Source organism: Photinus pyralis, unplaced genomic scaffold (genome assembly GCF_008802855.1).
Source record: "Photinus pyralis isolate 1611_PpyrPB1 unplaced genomic scaffold, Ppyr1.3 Ppyr1.4_LG6, whole genome shotgun sequence".
Lineage (NCBI taxonomy): Eukaryota > Metazoa > Arthropoda > Insecta > Coleoptera > Lampyridae > Photinus > Photinus pyralis.
Window position 1 is genome coordinate 21,385,905 of NW_022170663.1, and position 18,906 is coordinate 21,404,810.

Below are 18,906 nucleotides of genomic sequence, written 5' to 3' on the forward strand. Positions count from 1 at the left end.
TTCGATAATGTCCATAAGCACCACACTGCATCTGGAGGTGCGACCACGTTATTTCTAGGTTATTACACAGTTTTTCTATGAACAATTCATTTTTTATCACGACCAGGTTCCCTCTGGGCCTTCAAAAGTCTGTAACGCATCAATATCCTATGTCTATCCCTGTTTAGAACGTACGCCAACTTCGAAAACTGGTTAGTATCATCCGATTGTTGAATGTAGTCCCAAATTAAGTCATCTTCTGTCTTCGTAAACCTAAAACCGAACAGTATTACGCCGATCGTATCGCTTTAAGGCTGACCTTCCTTTCTTGACCACCTCATACAACTTCTTAAACCTTCGATAGATACCGTACAAATAACGATGTTCTAGTTTCTGCCCGAGGAATTGCACGAATTTAATCCTCTCCGGCTTTGAAAGGATACTTCCGTTCATTTTTGTATCACTGCACGCTTCGAAACTCATAAACGGTTTCGGATCGTTTGGCAAATTGTGCATCTACAAATTTGACTATTTATGAACAAGAAGATGGAGTGTTTCCTTCTGACCTTGCAAAAATTTTCCCAATTGTTTTTTATTATATTATCCTCGACTTGGTTGTAATGCGTGGTGTTCATTGTCAGTCCCAGTTCCTTGAATTGTTTCTGTTGTTTTTTTGTAGGGTGAGAAGACATACGGGTCTCTATTAAATGTGAAAGTGGAATGTCAAATGGAATGGTAACATGTAAATTCTCCAACAGCTGAGAGATAGCCGGTTTATTACGCCCTACGAAATATTATACTCTTACCTGTTTATTGTCTTCGGTTAACTTTGTTCTTACGGAAGGCTTATCTAAAAAATTTTTTACAAAGTCAACGCGTTTGAGGGTGTCCGACGGGGTTTCATTGTGTTTTCTTTGTCCAGGTTTAGAAATATTTGATTTTGTAGATACTTGCTCGGAATTACAACTTTCAACTGTTGAAGTATTCTCACAAGGAATTTGGTCCTCATCTGAATGCTTCTGCCTCTCTTCTCTTTCATTATTATTGTGATCATCCTTAGTCTTCTCTTTCTCTGTATGGTCTACGCAATTAACAGGCGTGGAACCCTCGGTGGAACCTATACGAATCACATCAAAAGCAAGTTGTGGTTGAGCTGTAAATGGTGCATGATTATCATGTATCTCCTTGTTTTCCCGTTTCTTACCCACTCCATCTTTCACAAGTTCGGCTGGTCTCTCACTTACAATATGTTGTGGTGTTTCATTAAGGACAAAATGAGAAAGGTTTGTATCAGTTGTGTTGGACTGTTCCCTACCAGTCTTCTCTTTCTCTGCACGGTCTAAGCAATCAACAGGCGTGGAACCTATGAGATTCGCATCAAGTTGTGGAAGAGCGTGTTGAGCTGTATGACTATCCTGCATCTCCTTCTTAATATGATGCCGTTTCTTATCCACTCCATCTTTCCTAAGTTCGACTGGTCTCTCACTTATAATATGTTGTGGTGTTTCATTAAGGACAAATTGAGTAAGGTTTATCTGGTTCTCAATTTCGTCAATTCGCTCACTTTTCACTCTATCTATGGTGGCTTCTTCACGCTTCCTTTTGGTTTTTTTCTTCTCAATTTCACTATTTACATTAAAATGTTGTGTGGATGAAATATCGCTACCACAAGAATCGTTTGGTGAGAAATATTTATGATGTCTCGATTCTGATTCACCTGGGGCCGTATCTTTGTGATGCTCCTTTTTCCGTTTCTTTTTATGATGTTGATCATTTATATTATAATGTCCTGTCGATAAAATTTCGTTACCATCAGAATCGTTTCGTGAGAAATATTTATGATGCCCCGATTCTGATTCACCTGTGGCCGTATCTTTGTGATGCTCCCTTTTCCGTTTCTTCTTATGTTGCTCATTTATATTAAAACGTTGTGTTGATAAAATTTCGTTACCATCAGAATCGTTTCGTGAGAAATGTTTATGATGCCCCGATTCCGATTCACCTGCGGCCGTATCTTTGTGATGCTCCTTTTTTCGTTTCTTTTTATGGTGTTGATCATTGATATTATAATGTTCTGTTAATAAAATTTTGCTACCACAAGAATCGTTTGGCGAGAAATGTTTATGATGTCCTGATTCCGATTCACTCGCGGCCGTATTTTTGTGATGCTCCTTTTTCCGTTTCTTTTTATGGTGTTGATCATCGATATTAAAATGTTCCGTCGATAAAATTTCGCTACCACAAGAATCGTTTGGTAAGAAATGTTTATGATATCATCTTTGTGAGTTAATCAGAATCGTTTCGTGAGAAATATTTATGATGCCCCGATTCTGATTCACCTGCGGCCGTATCTTTGTGATGCTCCCTTTTTCGTTTCTTATGATGTTGATCATGTCCTGTCGATAAAATTTCGTTACCATCAGAATCGTTTCGTGAGAAATATTTATGATGCCCCGATTCTGATTCACCTGCGGCCGTATCTTTGTGATGCTCCCTTTTTCGTTTCTTATGATGTTGATCATGTCCTGTCGATAAAATTTCGTTACCATCAGAATCGTTTCGTGTGACGTGTTTATGATGTCCCGATTCTGATTCACCTGTGGCCGTATCTTTGTGCTTTTTCCGTTTCTTCTTATGATCACTTATATTATGTTGTGTTGATAACATTTCGCTGTCACAAGAGTTTTGTGATGACAAATATTTATGGTGTCTCAATTCTGATTCATCTGTGACTATTTTGTGATGCTCCTTTTTCCGTTTCTTTTTATGATGCTGATCATTTATGTTATAATGTTGTATTGATACAATTTCGTCTTTTGATGATAAATAATTATGGTGTCCTAACTCTGTATTTTTGTGATGCATCTTTTTCGATGTTTTTTTATGATGTTCATCATGGAGAGGTGAAATTTCTTTCTTGCGAGACCCACCATTTTTACGCTGTTTATCAATTGTGATGATATCCTGTGATTCATCTGGCAACACACTTGTGATTGTAATATCTTTGTTACGTTTCTTTTCCCGTTTCTTCTTTGTTTTACCATTGGTATTGGTTAAAAAGTCGTTTACATTAGACTCTATTGCGCTATACTCTACCAATGCAGATGATTGTACAACTGGTTCTATAGTATCTTTGTGGCGCTTCTTTTTTGGTTTCTTAGTACCCACTTCATTATTATCACAAGATTCATTTAGTAAGCTGGAGCGAATCTCTTTATGTTGTTTCTCAGTTATAACATTCGTCTCATCTTTGTGGCGCTTCTTTTTCTTTTTCTTCACACCATTACAGTTTTGGGCGGGCAAAGTTTCCTTCTCCAACGAGGTATTGGGTAACAAACCATCTTTATGTTTGTGTTTATCAGTCGGTGGTGGCATTGTATCTAAGTTTTTGTGGTGCTTCTTTTTCTTCTTCTTCACACCTACCCTTTCATCTTTTATTTCAATTATGCTGTCTTTGTCCGCGTTTGAGTCAAAATCATTGCGTTTGCTGTAATTCTGATCAACATCAAAATGGTGCGGCGTATTACTCAAGCGATGCTTCTTAGAAACACTTCCATCTCTCAAACCGTCTCCTACAGTGATGTTGTTCAGTTTATTTAGTTCGCCGGAATGACTCTTTTTCCTTTTATGTTTTATAACTTCTGCATCAATTCCATTTTGTGTTACGAAAGCTTCGTTTCTATTATACTCTAAGTTTTTTCGTTTCTTCTTATGTTTTTTGATTTCAGTAACATCACCACCATCTTTATTGATAACATTAACCAATCTAAAATCGGCGTCATTTGTAAAAGAATTTTGTCTAATAATGTCGTCGCGCTTCTTTTTTTTCTTTTTACGTTTTCTTTCTACCAAACTCTCATCCATTGCATGCATTGCACTTTGAGAAACGACTGAAATTTGGAACAATTATCTATTTCATACAATTAAAAGAGAGATGTTTTTTGTAAATACATACCAGACCTGACTGTCCGTTCTTCTGTGTATTAGTAGGTAATCTCGGAATTTAAACACTTGGTATGTACATACCTACAACAACAGTTCTAATTCAAATAACGTACAGTGCCCAATATAACAATTTAAATGTCACACATTATATGTTGTTCTGTTTCTAATTTGGTTATTTTCACGATGTACTTAAATAAATCATGGAGGGGGGATATGTCATTCGAATTTTGTACTTCTGTATTTTCCTTTTAGAGTTGTTAGCGGGCGAGATTTAATTAACGCACGTCGTGTTCTGGTGCTGATAACCAAAGACGCATGTGGCCAACGTCAATTGTAATTGGTACATTTTTGGGAAAAACCGGAAGAAATAGATTTATTTTATTATGGAAGTGGTGTTCCCTTAAATACGTGTGACAACGAAAAATTGCTGGTAGCTTGTTCGTGACGGTTAGAGAAGAGTGTACATCTCTTTACGCTGTTTTTATTCAGATAGTTCACTCTATTTGATTGATTGAAGACGCATTCCGTTATTTTCATAATATTTCTGTACAGAAGAAAGTTAACTGATGTTGTTGCAAAGTTGTGAGAAATTTAAAGCGTGTCGTCCGTTTTACAGAAAAAGTTAGTCCAGTTGAAGTAAAGTGTTAAGGAAAAGTGAACAGTCAAAATCGTAAACGCAAAGTACGGTACTGAATTACTGTGCATAAAAACTTGGCAAAATATCCTCACATGGGAAATAATTCTCTGGTTTCTAGAGCAATCCCCCAAAATACATTTTTTCCGCTTCTAAAAATTATGAGCTTGGGATAAGAGCTACAAAAATTAATTTTGCCTTTTTATTAAAAATATCAGTACAACTTTATTAACAACACTGAATCTTTAAAATCAAACCAAATGCATGCATTGATCAATACAAGAAATGTACCCAAATGAGAAACTACCTCACAGTGGGGATATAACAATAAAACAGTATGGACATGCATTACAATTAGTGAGAACAAAGAAATTGAGTTATTCATTTGAAAATGTCTGAGGGTAAGACCAATTTCGGATAACACGAAGCCTTGACCATGGCCAGACTGCCCAGAGAAAATGTAAACTGGGCCCCCTGGGAGTACTCAGTGTATTCATTCTGAGAATTTAATATCCTCCTGCATCACGAATATCTAAAAGTAAGGCAGAATAGAACTCAAAACCTATTCCTGTCTGTGCTTCTTGTCACGATTATTTGTGGTGGGCCTCAAAGGTGAGGGCACCACTGGTTTTTCTGAGTATCTCCTTCCAGTATGACCTGGATGATTTCTTTCTAGACTGATTTTTCTTGAAAAAAAACCCTTGAAATGGGTGCAGAAGAGCGAGACCGACCCAGGACCTACAAAACAAAGGTAGAAGTTCAATGTGAAATGAGTAATGGAAGAGAACGAGGAGTCATTTTCATGTGGCACCTCGAAGGACTCAAAAGCCATTGACTACAATTTGCCTACAGCTAACTTGATTACCTAATTAAAGGGTAAGTAGTTGCCTTAACCCAGAAGCACTTATGCTACGAAGAGAAGAATCACTATCTAAAAATACTTACACAAACAGGTAGAACGTTTACTTTGAACAAAATACAACTTGAAATTTTTAGGTTATGGACAAGGTCAGCACATGGGAAATGGACAACAACCAGAGATATACAGTGGCTATAGGTACCTACAACAGTTTTGGTTATGCCATAGCATGGGCGTCGCCAGGGATGGGCAGGGGAGGGCAGCTGCCCCCATTACAACTTGGTTAGAACCACTATGGATGGAGGCCTTATTAATGCAAACTTAAAGATTTTTATGATAAAGTGATCAAGAAGTTTACAAAAACAACTCCGAGATCATGTTTTAATTAACTTTAAAAAGTTCTCGACCTCTTTATTATTATAAGCTTGCAATTTTCAAAAATTAATTTGTAAAATGTATAGAACCTCCATCTCTGTAAAACAAAATATTTTTAATGTATTTTTTTAATAAAATGTAATAACTTATAATTTTCTGAATTTTTATTTAATGTACAGTCAAGAGTTCTTAGAGTTTTACGCTTGGACTTTTTACCGTTTTATAGGTTGAGGTTGTAGAGGCAAAACTCGCACTGCAAGAGTAACACTTTAAGTGCTCTGGACTGTACGTACCTGCAATTAATAATTTTTTTATCCTTTCGCCTCCATGGGCCATCGACTGGTGTAACAATATAATATCTTCTAGACATTTTTCGTTTCTATTTCACTTTATTCTGCGTTTTGAAATAAATGCGCGCGATCGAGATCGTGGTAAGAAAATTTTATAAAACTTACACAAACGCCGCACTTATATCAAAGATTAAATATTTACAAGAGTAATTTATTTTAATTTTTAGCAAGCAAACCAAATATTTTTTTTCAAAATTTGGTTCAAAAATGTTGCGTTTCAATGCTAAGTTTCTTTTTCATTTTTTTCAGCAAACCGTAACGCATAAGACATTTACTATCTTTGGTACCTTTTGTTTTATTTGGAATAAATGTTTCTTTAAGTTTCTTAATGACCGAAAAAGGCCTTAAAAATCTCTTACAATACCCAAGTGCCCATAATAAATTATTGTTGGATTATGATAAACATCGTTATTCGGTGGAAAGGTCCCAAGGATTGTTTGGATGACCTAGAAGCAACTTTTACAAATTTTCGATTACACATGCCCATTTTGATTTCTATCTATCCCCCCCCCCCCCCTTTCCTACATACATATGCTAATTTCGTATTGTTTATATTTTATATAGGAAATTTGTACCCGCGTGGGGGCGGGAAAGAATACCCCCACCGCAGAAGACACTGCGTGTCGTAAGAGGCGACTAAACAACTGAAACTCGGTTGCAACCCCGGATAACCGTTTTGTTCCGTGCTCGTTGTGTTGTTTTCATTTCTTGGAGTAACTCCGTTTGTAACAGGCCCATGGATAATCAACAGAAACAGACAAACTTAAAACTTTAACGAGTGCGCCTGTTTTCCAATTTTTGAGTGGTGAAATTTACCCGTTTCGTTTGTACTTTATCTCTACACATACTTTTATTTAACATAATTCAGGTTGCTATTTTTTCGTACAAAAAAGAACCTCTTAGTTATTGCTTGGCATAGACGTACAGATAATGTAAAAATTTTATTAACATGACGCTTATTTCCGACAGGAACATCGGGAACTGCTAGGGGAGAGACAATAAACGGAGGGATTCTACAGGCCACATTCTATAAGAAAATTTTTTTTTCGGGGCTCAAAAATAGGCAGTGTACAACCTTCCCTTTTTACCAAAAATCGACTACACCAAAATTTCTCGGGAAAACACTTTTTCTTATTAATTTTGGTGCGTAGAATCCAAATCAATCGTACTTTTTCGATTAGACTTCGCAATCAAAAGTTATGGACTAGAAACCAATTTCGAAAGAAAATTCAAAAGGCTGTAACTTTTGATCTAGTAGCCCAATCTTGGAACTGTTTGAAATTATTGATTCTACAGGCCACATTCTATAAGAAAATTTTTTTTTCCCGTTCGATCTGAGACAATTTTTTTTTCGGGGCTCAAAAAAAGGCAGTGTACAACCTTCCCTTTTTACCAAAAATCGACTACACCAAAATTTCTCGGGAAAACACTTTTTCGTATTAATTTTGGTGCGTAGAATCCAAATCAATTCGTACTTTTTCGATCAGACTTATCAATCAAAAGTTATAGACTAGAAACCAATTTCGAAAAAAAATTCAAGGGGCTGTAACTTTTGAACTCAACGTTTCCTTCGAATTACTTTCGCGTTCATGTCTTAATTTTTTCTTCATTTTCATTTAAGCCAAGTTTATCTTGAGCTCAAATTGTCAATTTTCTCGAGGAATTTTTAGTTTATATTTTTATTTATTGTCCCTCTTCTTCTGGGCCCTTAACAGGATTTGCCCAAGTACAGAGTGACTCGCATAATGCTTTTTAGAGGTGCCTCTGCAGAAGGTCTTAAGTTGTTCTATACTATTCCGGTGTTTACCTTACGAATTAGGAAAACTGCAGGAAAATCTATCCGGCAGAATCCTCGAAACTGATGTAAGGAAACTCCCATCTCTACCACAGATGAAAAATTCTTACCTCGCAGAGCAGGTTCTAACACTCGAACTACCTCGGCTATGTATCCCAACGCTCTACCATTGAGCTACATAGTGCTACCCTGCCAACCCGTACCTATATATACATTCTACACTGTTAAGAGCTGGCAACCGCGTGAAGGGGAAAACTGTCTGCACGGTTTTGAGCATGTAGGTACACTGTATTTGAATAATAGGGTCACCTCAATATCTTTTTTATTTGGTGAGATACGAAAAATTTTTCAAATAGAATCTTACATGTAACATCCGATAATATAGTGAAACTTCCGGTTTAACCAGAATTTGAGGCAAGTTTTGTTTTTTAAATGCAAAAAAACTTATGAAATCTAGCAGGTCGTATATTTCAAACAGAAAAACAGAAATAAACATTTTTACAAAATCAATAATTACATGCATACCTATATAACGTTTTAAGTCAAAAATGAAACAACAAAAAATTGACAAGGAATGAGGAACCTCAAGGTGTTAGCCCAAATGATGGCCGACGTGAGTCCGGTCTCCCTTGTTCTACCACTACAACCTTGATACCATCGGATGGATCGTGATGTCACATAAAAAAGTATATTTGACCATTTTTTTGTATCTCGCCAAATAAAAGAGATATTGAAGTGACCCCTACTGTCTTGAACACGCTGTAGATAAAACATACATGGTTTTGAGAGCACGAATGGTTCTTATGTTACAGTCACAGCTATCTTGGTTTGAGCTGTCGTCGAGAGAGCATTTATTTGTGTTCTGTTTACTACATTTTATGATTTTCATACTTTGACATTTAATATTGAACTGTACATCCTACCATATAAATCTTAAATGTCAACATCAAATTTACCTTTATACTGTGATACCTATATGGATGGTATAACATGGTCTGCCTCCCCCACTCTTGGAAAAATACCAATAGAAAGCCCAAATATTAAAAAAATTACAGTTCAGCTTCTGCAAGGACCTATCCATAGTTTCTACTTAATCAGTGATTAGGCACTGATGTATATTTACCTAGTTCCTGCTATCAGCTAGGTGCCTGGACTACTTATTGATTTTTGTGAAATGGCGACTGTCAGGTGTTATATATACTTCGACTGTTTTGAAAATATTGAACTCTAAGTGGCAATAATTTTGATTGCATAATTGAATGAACGACAAAGATAGAAAAGATATATTTAACAAGTGAAATAGTAAAATTGAGCACATATAAAAATTCTTTAAATTTAACTGAAAAATACAACAATACTTTAATTATCACACGAATAAATTGGCACAATAAAGGCTAGAAATGCACATTAGATCAGATCTCTGGTAGGATCATTCTTAAGTTTGCTAGGATCTTTATCTATACCCAACTCGATTTTTGCTTTCTTCGCACCTTCAAGAACAGCCGTAGTATGGAATTTATTCAAATCAGTGGTGTACAAGGGACACCTGCAACATCAAATGAATGTAATAAACATCAAACCCTCATGATTTACTTACCGAACGCCGTCATCTCCAAAATGACGATAATCATCAATGGGTAAGCTGCATACGTAACACATTATTGCTCCACAACTACATGTCATTTTGTTACAGCCGGAGGCTTTGATAAAGACCTTATTGCACTTTCTACAGGTCCTTAAAAGTGCTTCGGTCATTTTATTTTCGATGTAAGTTCGCATTTTAACATCCTCATCGTACTCAATTTCGCTGCATCTCAAGGGTATGTGGGAGACATGTCGACATTCTCTGCACGACTCTTTCATGCACTCACTATTGAGGCACGTAAAAATCTTACTGTCCGGTGGAGGAATTGTCGCAAACTCGCAGAATGGGCAAGTTTCCAAACCGTCGATGTTGGCCTTTTTCACCTCGTCCATTTGCTTTCTTTGCGCCATCCTTGAGAAGACGACAGAATCTAATACCATCTGCGAACAAAACATTAATAATAATAATAATAATATATATTCATTCCCAAGACAAATTTTGATTTGTATAGGATACGTCAAGACACAAAAAAATACAATTAAATACAATTTAAAAAATGTTGGGCATACACAATAAAATGGACAAAAAAGAAAGAATGCAATATAAATTCTAGAGATCCGCAATTTTTATCAATACGATTTAGAAATTTCATCAATTGTATATGGTGCATTGACTAGAAGAAATTTTTTAAAAGAAGATTTAAAGCACTTTATTGTTCCCTGACTTCTAAGTGTACTTGGAATAGCATTAAATAATTTAATGCCCATTGACGTGGGAGAATTATGGGCAAGTTTAAGCCTTGTTAAAGGAATGATAAATTGTTGTTTATTGCACGTGTTGTAATTATGAAAACTGCTATGGCGTAAGAAATGTTGCTGATTATGGAAAATAAAAGTTAACAATTCAAGTATATAGAGTGATGAAAGTGTAAGAATATTCAATTTTTTAAATACCGGGCGACACGAATCAAATTTCTTACTACCTGCAATACACCGGACTATTCGTTTTTGTACCAGAAAAACATTTTTTGCCGCGCTTGACGAGCCCCAAACAATTATTCCATACGACAATCTGGATTGAATTTGAGCATAGTAATAATTTAAAGTATGGTTCACATCCATTAATTCTTTAAGATTCCGTATCTGGTAGCAATATGTGTCTAGTCTTTTAATAAGATGTTCGCAGTGACATTTCCAATTTAAGTTTTGATCTAAATAGATCCCCAGAAACTTCCCAGTGCCTAGAATATTAATGTTTTTGTTGCTTGAGTCAGACAAATGGTTATTTCCAAAAGTTGTAAACGGTAGGAAAAATGTTTGATCGTGATTTAAGAATAATTTGTTAAAATTAAACCAATTACTTAGCTTATTTAGAATCTCAACAGCTTTTGGATATATATTTTCTTGCTTCTTTCCAGATATTAATGCCGTTGTATCATCCGCATATAAAACCAAGCAATTTAAGAACATGACAATATCATTAATAAATAATAAAAATAAAATAGGTCCTAAAACAGATCCTTGTGGAACCCCCATATTAACAGGCAAAGCTGTGGATAAAAATTTTGCAATAGTGGAACCGGTTTTAAATTTAATTTCTACTTGTTGACACCTTCCACAGAGATATGATGAAAACCAATTGGCAACAACGCCTCTGATACCGTAAGTATTTAATTTTTTAAACAGTAACAAGTGATCAACAGTATCAAAAACCCTGCTGAGGTCACAAAATATAGCAAGGACATTCTGTTTTTTATCAAGAAGTGAAATGATGTCGTTAACAAAGGAGTCAATGGCAGTAATTGTCGGTTTCCCATTGCAGAACCCGTGTTGTTTATTACTTACAATGTTATATTTAACAAGGTGACTATTTAGCCTCTCTAACATGGCGTATTCAAAAACTTTTGACAGCGCCGAGCTAACAGAAATTGGTCTGTAATTCGAGCAATCTCGAGAGCAACCTTTTTTGTGAACGGGATGTACGGTTGACAGCTTAAGTTCTTTCGGGAAGACACCGTTTGAAAAAGACATATTGACTAAATGTGTGACAGATTTTATTATAATATGCAAACTTGACCTAAGCAAAGAATTAGGTATATCATCGGGGCCCGAGGAATGTTTATTTTTTATGCTTCTTTTTAAACAATTTAATAATTCCGTTTCCCTAAAAGGCAGTACACACATACTTTCGCGAATAGTCATATTAGATTCAAAGTTGCTAGTCGAATAAATGTTTCTTTTTATAGAACGTTGAATATTTTGAGGGCCATTAATAAAATTCTCATTAAAAGTATTTGCAATTGTTTGAGGATCGTCAATGATTGTTTCTGAATTTTTAAGAGTGATATTTTTGTGCGACTTTTCATTATTGTTAAGTATAGAACGGATTAGTGAACGGATAAAGCAGGAATTTCGACTCGCCTGTAAAGTGGGAATACTGTATTCAAAACCGCAATCTGCCAAACAGGGGAAATCCAGTTTACCATCCCCAATCGCAGTCTCCACCCCTTTCTTAATACAATCCTTGCAAAATATACAACCGTTTTTGCAGAAATAGCACTCTTCGGGAATTAGTTCCTCATCATAGCAGCAGGCGCACGTTTGCAACAGGCCGTTATTGATTGCCTCCTCTTTCAGCAAACGGTAATTTAGATCATACTGCTTCACACGTTTCCTAATCGCCTTGCGATGCTTTAAGAACGCGATCAGCTTGAGCAATTCGATATTTTTTGAAGCCGGCGGTGGTGGGCTTATTTTTCTAGGCAGGCTCAGCGCCTTGCGAAAGGTATCTAATCTTGTGCATGTTTTGATTATGTTCTTTGACGACATTTTGAAAACTCTGTCTATGTCTTTCTTGCGTAAGTAAAGGTAGTGATTGTAAAGGAAAGTTTGGATGTACTCATCGTCATTTACATCTTCATCACTAGGTCCGTAGGTGCGGTTGGGATCCGAAAAGTATTTCTCAGGATCCGGAAATTCCTTTAGGAATGCGTCTAAAGTGAACCCATCAGTATATCGGTCAATTACTTCATTGTCCTTCCGGTTTCTGGAAGAATATTTATCATAGGTATTTGTTTCTGCTACATTTTTCAAGAAAGTGCATACTTTAAATAACTTTCCATTGTAGGATAATCCCCAGTTTCCAAGGCATTATCCAGAAAGGTCTTGAGATCATTCTCAGTCTTGTTCGCAAGCTTGTCAGCTTCAGCTTGCAAGTACGTAGGGTCGGCGTTCGGCAACATGTCCCTCAGCTGATCGAATATATCCCTAGGATGAATTTGTTTCCTTGGATAGTCACCTGTAAACGAAGCGCCTACAAACGGCACAGGTGCAAGCAAATCTTACCGAGTGTCATTTTCTCAAAGAGAAGGTCAAAATTCACATGACCAGAGCTATTAAAACAAAGATCTCTGACATACGATGGACAGGCATCAGGGAAAATATTAATCAATTGATCGAAATATGATGACAATTCCTGCTCCGTAAGTCTTCTAGTTACACCTCTCGCCTCATTCAAAAGGTTAATCTCGTCACCTTCATCGTTATCTTCAATTGCAAAGAGATATTCGGCTGCAGTATCCAATTTAATTTCAAATGACTCGTCCGGGATCTCATTTTCTATTACACGTAAAGCGTTATCGATAGCAGCTTGGGATTTATTTGGGAAAATTTCCCTTAAATAGTCTCTCAAGTTTTTAGTGTCCATTTTTCTTAAAAGCTACTGCAAGCAAATCGAGATATTTTTCTTAAGGGATGTTATTTAAAAGTAAAAGTTCTCTCTTACCTCACTTTGTCATGTTTCTTGCAGCTAAAGGGGGAAAAACCGCTCAAGATAACAGGCAAAGATAGGCAAGTAAGCTAAGATAAAAACTGTAATGATATCAGAAACACGCCAATTTCCTTAAAGTAAGTAATAATAATTGAATTTAAAACAAACTACAAATTAAATGTTTATACACAATTGATAAACTAAACAAAAATACAGCTGTGAATAACCTAACCTATATAAATTCATTACAACGTCTTGGCAGTGACTCGTAGAAGCACGTAAATATTATACAGTGTGGTCCATATGTATGGAATAAATTAATTTTGAGTGTTACTACAATATTTACTACTTAGAACAAACCTACAAGTCGACTTCTATTCTTAATTTCAAAATTTAAAGCATAAAAATAGCACCCCCTCTGAATTACTCATCCAAAATTTTAAATTAAAAGGGGGTCGTGGGGCTACCATTTAACAAGGAATTTAATTTTCTGTTTAGAAATATATAGTTTTCAAAATTGGGTGCAATCATAATTTTGAAGGTCTAAAAGGGGGGCGACAGAGGGCGTTATAAGTTCTTACTATAAATTCTCAAATTAAGAATAGAAATCGACTTGTTTCGAGTATTTTCTCAATCATACATAATAACGTTAAAAAGGAGTTTATTCCATCCATATGGATCGCTCTGTGGATGTAAGAATTGAATGCATAACTATCAGATTAAGTGTGGGTCACAGGTAAAATAGTGACGGTTTTCAATAGTTTAATTTCTAACACGTATATGTGCTTATCATCAAGAAAATGAGCAATAGTCGATTTTTTACCTTCCTTTAGTTCCTAGACATAGGTATACGAATCTGTAATGAACGGTAGACAAATTAATTATCCCGACTTGTACTGACTTATTATACCTTCACTTATACCACTGTAGGAGTACTAGTTAATAAGAAGTAGTAAGGGGAAAATAGTGCCAGTATGCAAGATTAGAATTTAAGCAGTAGTATTGTAGAGGTAGGCAATAAACTCGAGTGGTTAGAGAAAGCGTATTTTCCTTCGGACTTCAGGCGAGTCCGAACAGAAGCATTAATACCCTATCCATTCCATAAATGGCTCGTGGCTTCTCCGGGAGTGCAGGGAGCGCTCTCTTCCCAGCCTCTCAAAATATATGGAAATTTTTACTTTCAAGGGCGCATTTATAAAACCGTCTGAATATGATAACAAGAAGAAGAAGAAGTTTGCAAGAAAAATTTAACAAATAGAACCACGAACCCAAAGTTCTTTCAAGAATTGTACCCACCGTTACAATTTGAAAGTAAATCCCAAAAATTTCTAGTTGTAGGTAAGACACAATCTTCCACATCTGAAAAATGTACGAAGGAGAAATCGAATGAATTCCATAGCAACAACAAATACACACGGGAAAAAAATTAAGAAGTAAAATACAGAAAGGGAGAAAGGGGTTCAACGTCTACAGCTGCTTTTTGTTGAGAACAAGTCGAATCAAGAATCTCATAAGAATTAATTATCAAAGATCAACTATAACAGAAATTTTTTAATTATTTAATGTTGATCACTTTAAAAGCGTGATTTTAAACGTTGAAGTTTTCATTAAATTACAAGAGTAACTAACTGAAAATGTAATCCCTCTAGAGCAAATGAACGATACGTCTGTCCCCAAAAATAGCCGTTTTGATCCCGTGCAAAAAATAAATTAATTACGGTGCTTCGAACTGTGCTCATGAATGCTAAAACGGTTCCTTCCTTCCATTGCCTAATTTCTGAGCGTATCCCGGAATCTTTGGAACTAACTACCTATTTAGTAATTATTTCATTACATTTACGCCTACGAACTTCAATCAACGCCGAGATTCGTGGCATGCATGACAAGCCACTGCTCCAGACAATTAGAAAAGCCCTTAGAGCAAATAATAAAATAGGTTGGTAATGAATAAATGTCCAAAAGACATAATTTTGAACTTTCCAAATAGCGTTAATTCCATTTGCTGGATATAATTTGCGAATATTTTCCTTCTCATGTAGCAATAAATGACGGATTGATTCACTTGCCAATATAAGACATTTTTGTGGATGTTGCTTTGATAAACATGATACAATACGTGAATATCATGTCGGAGTCGTTTATAAAGCCACTAATTAAGTGTGCCGCATTAACAAGGGGTGAGAAATCGTTACCGAATGTAAAATACACAAATTACGTAGACGCATTCTTTACTGACATTTCGCTCGTAGCATACTAAGTTTGCTATCTTTCGTAGGAAACGTCCTCTCCTTCATTTCTAATGTACTAAGGGTGCAGTTGTGCTTAGGTTATCGTTGAAATTTACAAACGCCTTGCGGAGTTATAAAAAATTCAAATCCAAATTTCGCTTAATCTGTGACTTATTATGTTTTTTATACGAACTTGAGTTTGTGTCTGATTACTTCGAGAGTTGTTTCGTTGCATAATTGAGCATTTGACTAGAGGTCCGCGAAGTTAGCCCCTCAAATTCCGAATTTATATTCAATTTGTCGCTTACTAATTAGTAAGTTATTAGTAAGTATTTGTAAGCTAAGAATCTAAGTGAATTTGTGAATTTATATAAAAAAATACAATTTTGCGGCTAAATTCTCGGCAGCCCCATTATCTTCCATTATCAAAATTTTAGTACCGTCATTAATTAGTAAGTCATTTGTAAGAATTTGTAATCAAGTTGCCAAAATTTGCAATGAAACGGTATCTTTTTAAATTTCAAAAAAAATTTGTGCGGCTATCTTTTCGGGAGCCGCCCTACTTTGAAGAACAATATTTTTGTTTTTTAACCAATGTTTAGTAAGTGATATGTAACAATTTGTAATCATCATTTCAAAATTTGTAAGTCAGTTTACTAGAACTTAAAGTCCAAAATACGCTCTGGGGGCTAACTTCACGAATGTCGCAGAACGTAGAGGAACGGTTGAAATTGTTTGCATCTTTAAGCAGTAATTAGTAAGTCGTACGTATTAATTTGAAAGCACTATATCATTTTTTGTAACCCAATCACAATGGCGCAAACTTAAATTTAAGTATGTCCATAAATATACTACATGCTCCAAGATTTCAAATTAAGCTTTAATTTGATGTTTACGAATTACTCGAAGTAATATGTTATTAGAGAAAGTATTAATGAAGTAAACATCTGACTTTACAAGTGAATTTCCCAATTCTGGGGCACTCCATCTACATTGGAATATCAACAATTTGATTGCATTAATAATAATTAGTGAGAAAGAAATGGTTAAATTTGTTTGTATTTCTAAATAGGAATTAGTAAGTCGTATCGTACTTACTAATTTGTAAGTTACTTTATTACTATTTAGAGTCCATAATGCGTTCTCGTGGGGCTAACTTCACGAATGTCTCAAAGCAGGGAAATGGTTAAACCAAACCTATATGTATTTCTAAGTAATGCTTAGAAAATCGACTTTACTAGTTTGTATTACAGACCTGGGCAGAATACTTTCAAAAAGTATTTGAATACTAAATAGTAAATACTTTACACAAATCAAAGGTATTTGAATACTAAATACTTTTACGTCCAGTACAAGCGAATACTAGATACAGATACATTGAAAAGTATTCAAATACTTAAAAAAATAAGTATTCAAATACTTTAGAATGTATTCGAATACTTTCAAAGGTATTCTAATACTATCAAAGGTATTCGAATACTATAAAAAGTATTCGAATACTTTGAAAAGTATTCGAATACTTGTCACTCAAATACATTAAAAATTTAAAATAGTATACTAGATAAAAGTCTTAATACTACTAAAAAATCAAGTTGTACTTTGTACGGGGTTAGCTTTTTTTATATATCTATTGTTATATACAAATTTAAGGGGAGTAAAAGCGTAATATTATTATTATATTATTATATAGGAGGTACCTACCAGGACCTTTCTTATACCAGTTATATCCTTAAAAATACGTGTACCAGTTTTCAAAGCGTCGTGCACATGATACGTTCGCCTTTCTGAAATTAATCCTAGCGATTTTGGAACAGATCCTTTATTAATCATCCGTTTGTCCGTGTGCATGATAGTTTGTTTAAAAACGTGCGATCGCTTTGAAAATTGGTACACATGGTCTTAAGGATATAAGAAAGGTCCCTATTGTTTTTAAGTTACGTAGACTATCGAGTCAAAAAGTTTCACTCCAGGATCGTTCGGTATTCAGTTGTATCGGATTTTTATATTTGATTTTGTGACAATGGAAACTTTCCTTAAACGTTCCTACATTAATCATGTCTCGCAATTTTAATATGGTCTGCCAGGATTGTGATATACAATATACCTCTCTACCGGAAATACTTCGCCAACTCATTACTAAGCTCAATAATTCTCCAAGATAATTATTACTTATTATTTTTATTTTTTATTTTATTTTATTTTTTTTCTTTCATTACTCCTATTACTTATATCTCTTGTATAACTCTTGTATATCTCTGTTGTTCATTTGCACGTGTAATATAATTTATATATATTTATATATATATATACATCAATATTCTCCCTTGCGCGACCTTCTCCACATTCCTTGGCTGCCAAAAAATGGCAGTATAACGTATGCCCTTCCGAATTTTGGTAACGATCTAGTGAAATACCTTTTTCCCCTTAATTGGTACATGTGAAAGAATAATTAATTGTTTATTGCAATGCTGATCGTACCAAACGTAATTTCGTAAAAAAATTCAGCGTAAAATGATCGGCATTAGGCATAATCATAACTCATAACTATAACTTTTATTGTTTCCTGTTGACAATATAATATTGTGTTAGAACATATCACAAAATGAAGAAAAAAGAAAGAAAAAGGGGAAAGAAAACATTGACATAACTTAACATAGAGATAATATAACACTACTTAAAACCTTGAGCACTTACATCTTCTACAAACTCATCGAACGTACGGCATAAGGATTTGCATACGCCCTTAAAAGTGTTGAAAATTATTTCATTTTGGCATCACAGTATCATGTATGCCCTTTTGGGATTCGACGGTTTCTTTCCTCAAATGCACAGGTATTCAAAGGCATACGGTTCTACTCGGACTAGATAATTTGACACCGTCCTGTATTCATTTTATGGGTATGGACAGTGACAGTAGCACGCATGCCCTTATAGACTGAGAGCTATACAAAAGTGTTAGTTATCGTTACATGGCTGATTGTTTTTGTAAAGTCCTGAGGTAGAAATCGTCATAATTTCAAACATTTTTTTCAAGCCGTTATGGCCCAACTTCACCCAAACAACCCTATGCAACAGAAACCCATCATCAAATGACATTGCATTTTCTGGTACCGAAGAAAGGCTACGTCTTCACCCACGATAGGAAAGAATGTATCGCGATACAGCATCGATTTTCTGCCATGATGCATCCTTTCTGCTGTGAAGAGACTTTGAGAAAGGAGCGAGTTCATATACTTGACCAAGTTTCGGAGGCCAGTCTCTGATTGTTTGATTGCTATATTATTAGGGGCCAGTACAGCTACAAAGGTCGGCGAAGGGGGATCATAGGTGAAGTGATTAAGACAATTAGGATTTGAATGATTGTAATAAATAGTTATAGACTCAAAAC

At 35.3% G+C, this 18,906-nt stretch overlaps 2 protein-coding genes across 6 annotated transcripts; both read right to left on the bottom strand.

Moving 5' to 3' along the window:
* On the bottom strand, positions 1-5,604 carry LOC116173135 (histone-lysine N-methyltransferase, H3 lysine-79 specific-like). 4 transcript variants are annotated; one of them, XM_031490422.1, is made up of 8 exons: positions 5,504-5,604; positions 3,935-4,005; positions 2,373-3,889; positions 1,184-1,765; positions 786-1,132; positions 546-737; positions 299-495; positions 1-252 (listed from the first exon to the last, which is right to left on the bottom strand). In XM_031490422.1, exons 3-8 carry the CDS (start codon positions 3,850-3,852, stop codon positions 87-89), a joined length of 2,964 nt encoding a protein of 987 aa, XP_031346282.1. In that variant the 5' UTR covers positions 3,853-3,889; positions 3,935-4,005; positions 5,504-5,604; the 3' UTR covers positions 1-86. The 4 variants fall into 4 exon arrangements, with proteins under 4 accessions (XP_031346282.1, XP_031346280.1, XP_031346279.1 ...); XM_031490420.1 differs by having other exon boundaries at positions 786-1,765; positions 2,373-3,869; XM_031490419.1 differs by having other exon boundaries at positions 786-1,765.
* Positions 5,605-9,205: 3,601 nt separating this feature from the next.
* On the bottom strand, positions 9,206-13,582 carry LOC116174046. Of its 2 annotated transcripts, none has more exons than XM_031491826.1 (6): positions 13,306-13,582; positions 12,867-13,239; positions 12,627-12,819; positions 11,943-12,567; positions 9,535-9,962; positions 9,206-9,483 (listed from the first exon to the last, which is right to left on the bottom strand). In XM_031491826.1, the coding sequence occupies exons 2-6, from the start codon at positions 13,225-13,227 to the stop codon at positions 9,345-9,347; spliced, it is 1,746 nt and encodes a 581-aa protein (XP_031347686.1). In that variant the 5' UTR covers positions 13,228-13,239; positions 13,306-13,582; the 3' UTR covers positions 9,206-9,344. The 2 variants fall into 2 exon arrangements, with proteins under 2 accessions (XP_031347686.1, XP_031347685.1); XM_031491825.1 differs by having other exon boundaries at positions 12,867-13,242; positions 13,306-13,580.
* Positions 13,583-18,906: the final 5,324 nt, after the last annotated feature.

What these genes read in the sequence shown, in the direction of transcription:
- LOC116173135 (XM_031490420.1), bottom strand. Translation starts at nt 3,852, where the DNA reads ATGCATGCAATGGATGAGAGTTTGGTAGAAAGAAAACGTAAAAAGAAA. An exon ending in CGAAATTTTATCGACAGGAC is followed by an intron (nt 1,766 to 2,372) that starts ATGATCAACATC and finishes TATCGACAGGAC; the next exon opens with ATTATAATATAAATGATCAA. An exon ending in ATTGGGAAAATTTTTGCAAG is followed by an intron (nt 496 to 545) that starts GTCAGAAGGAAA and finishes TCAAATTTGTAG; the next exon opens with ATGCACAATTTGCCAAACGA.
- LOC116174046 (XM_031491826.1), bottom strand. Translation starts at nt 13,227, where the DNA reads ATGGACACTAAAAACTTGAGAGACTATTTAAGGGAAATTTTCCCAAAT. An exon ending in CTTTGAGAAAATGACACTCG is followed by an intron (nt 12,820 to 12,866) that starts GTAAGATTTGCT and finishes CTTCGTTTACAG; the next exon opens with GTGACTATCCAAGGAAACAA. An exon ending in TTTGGAGATGACGGCGTTCG is followed by an intron (nt 9,484 to 9,534) that starts GTAAGTAAATCA and finishes TTGATGTTGCAG; the next exon opens with GTGTCCCTTGTACACCACTG.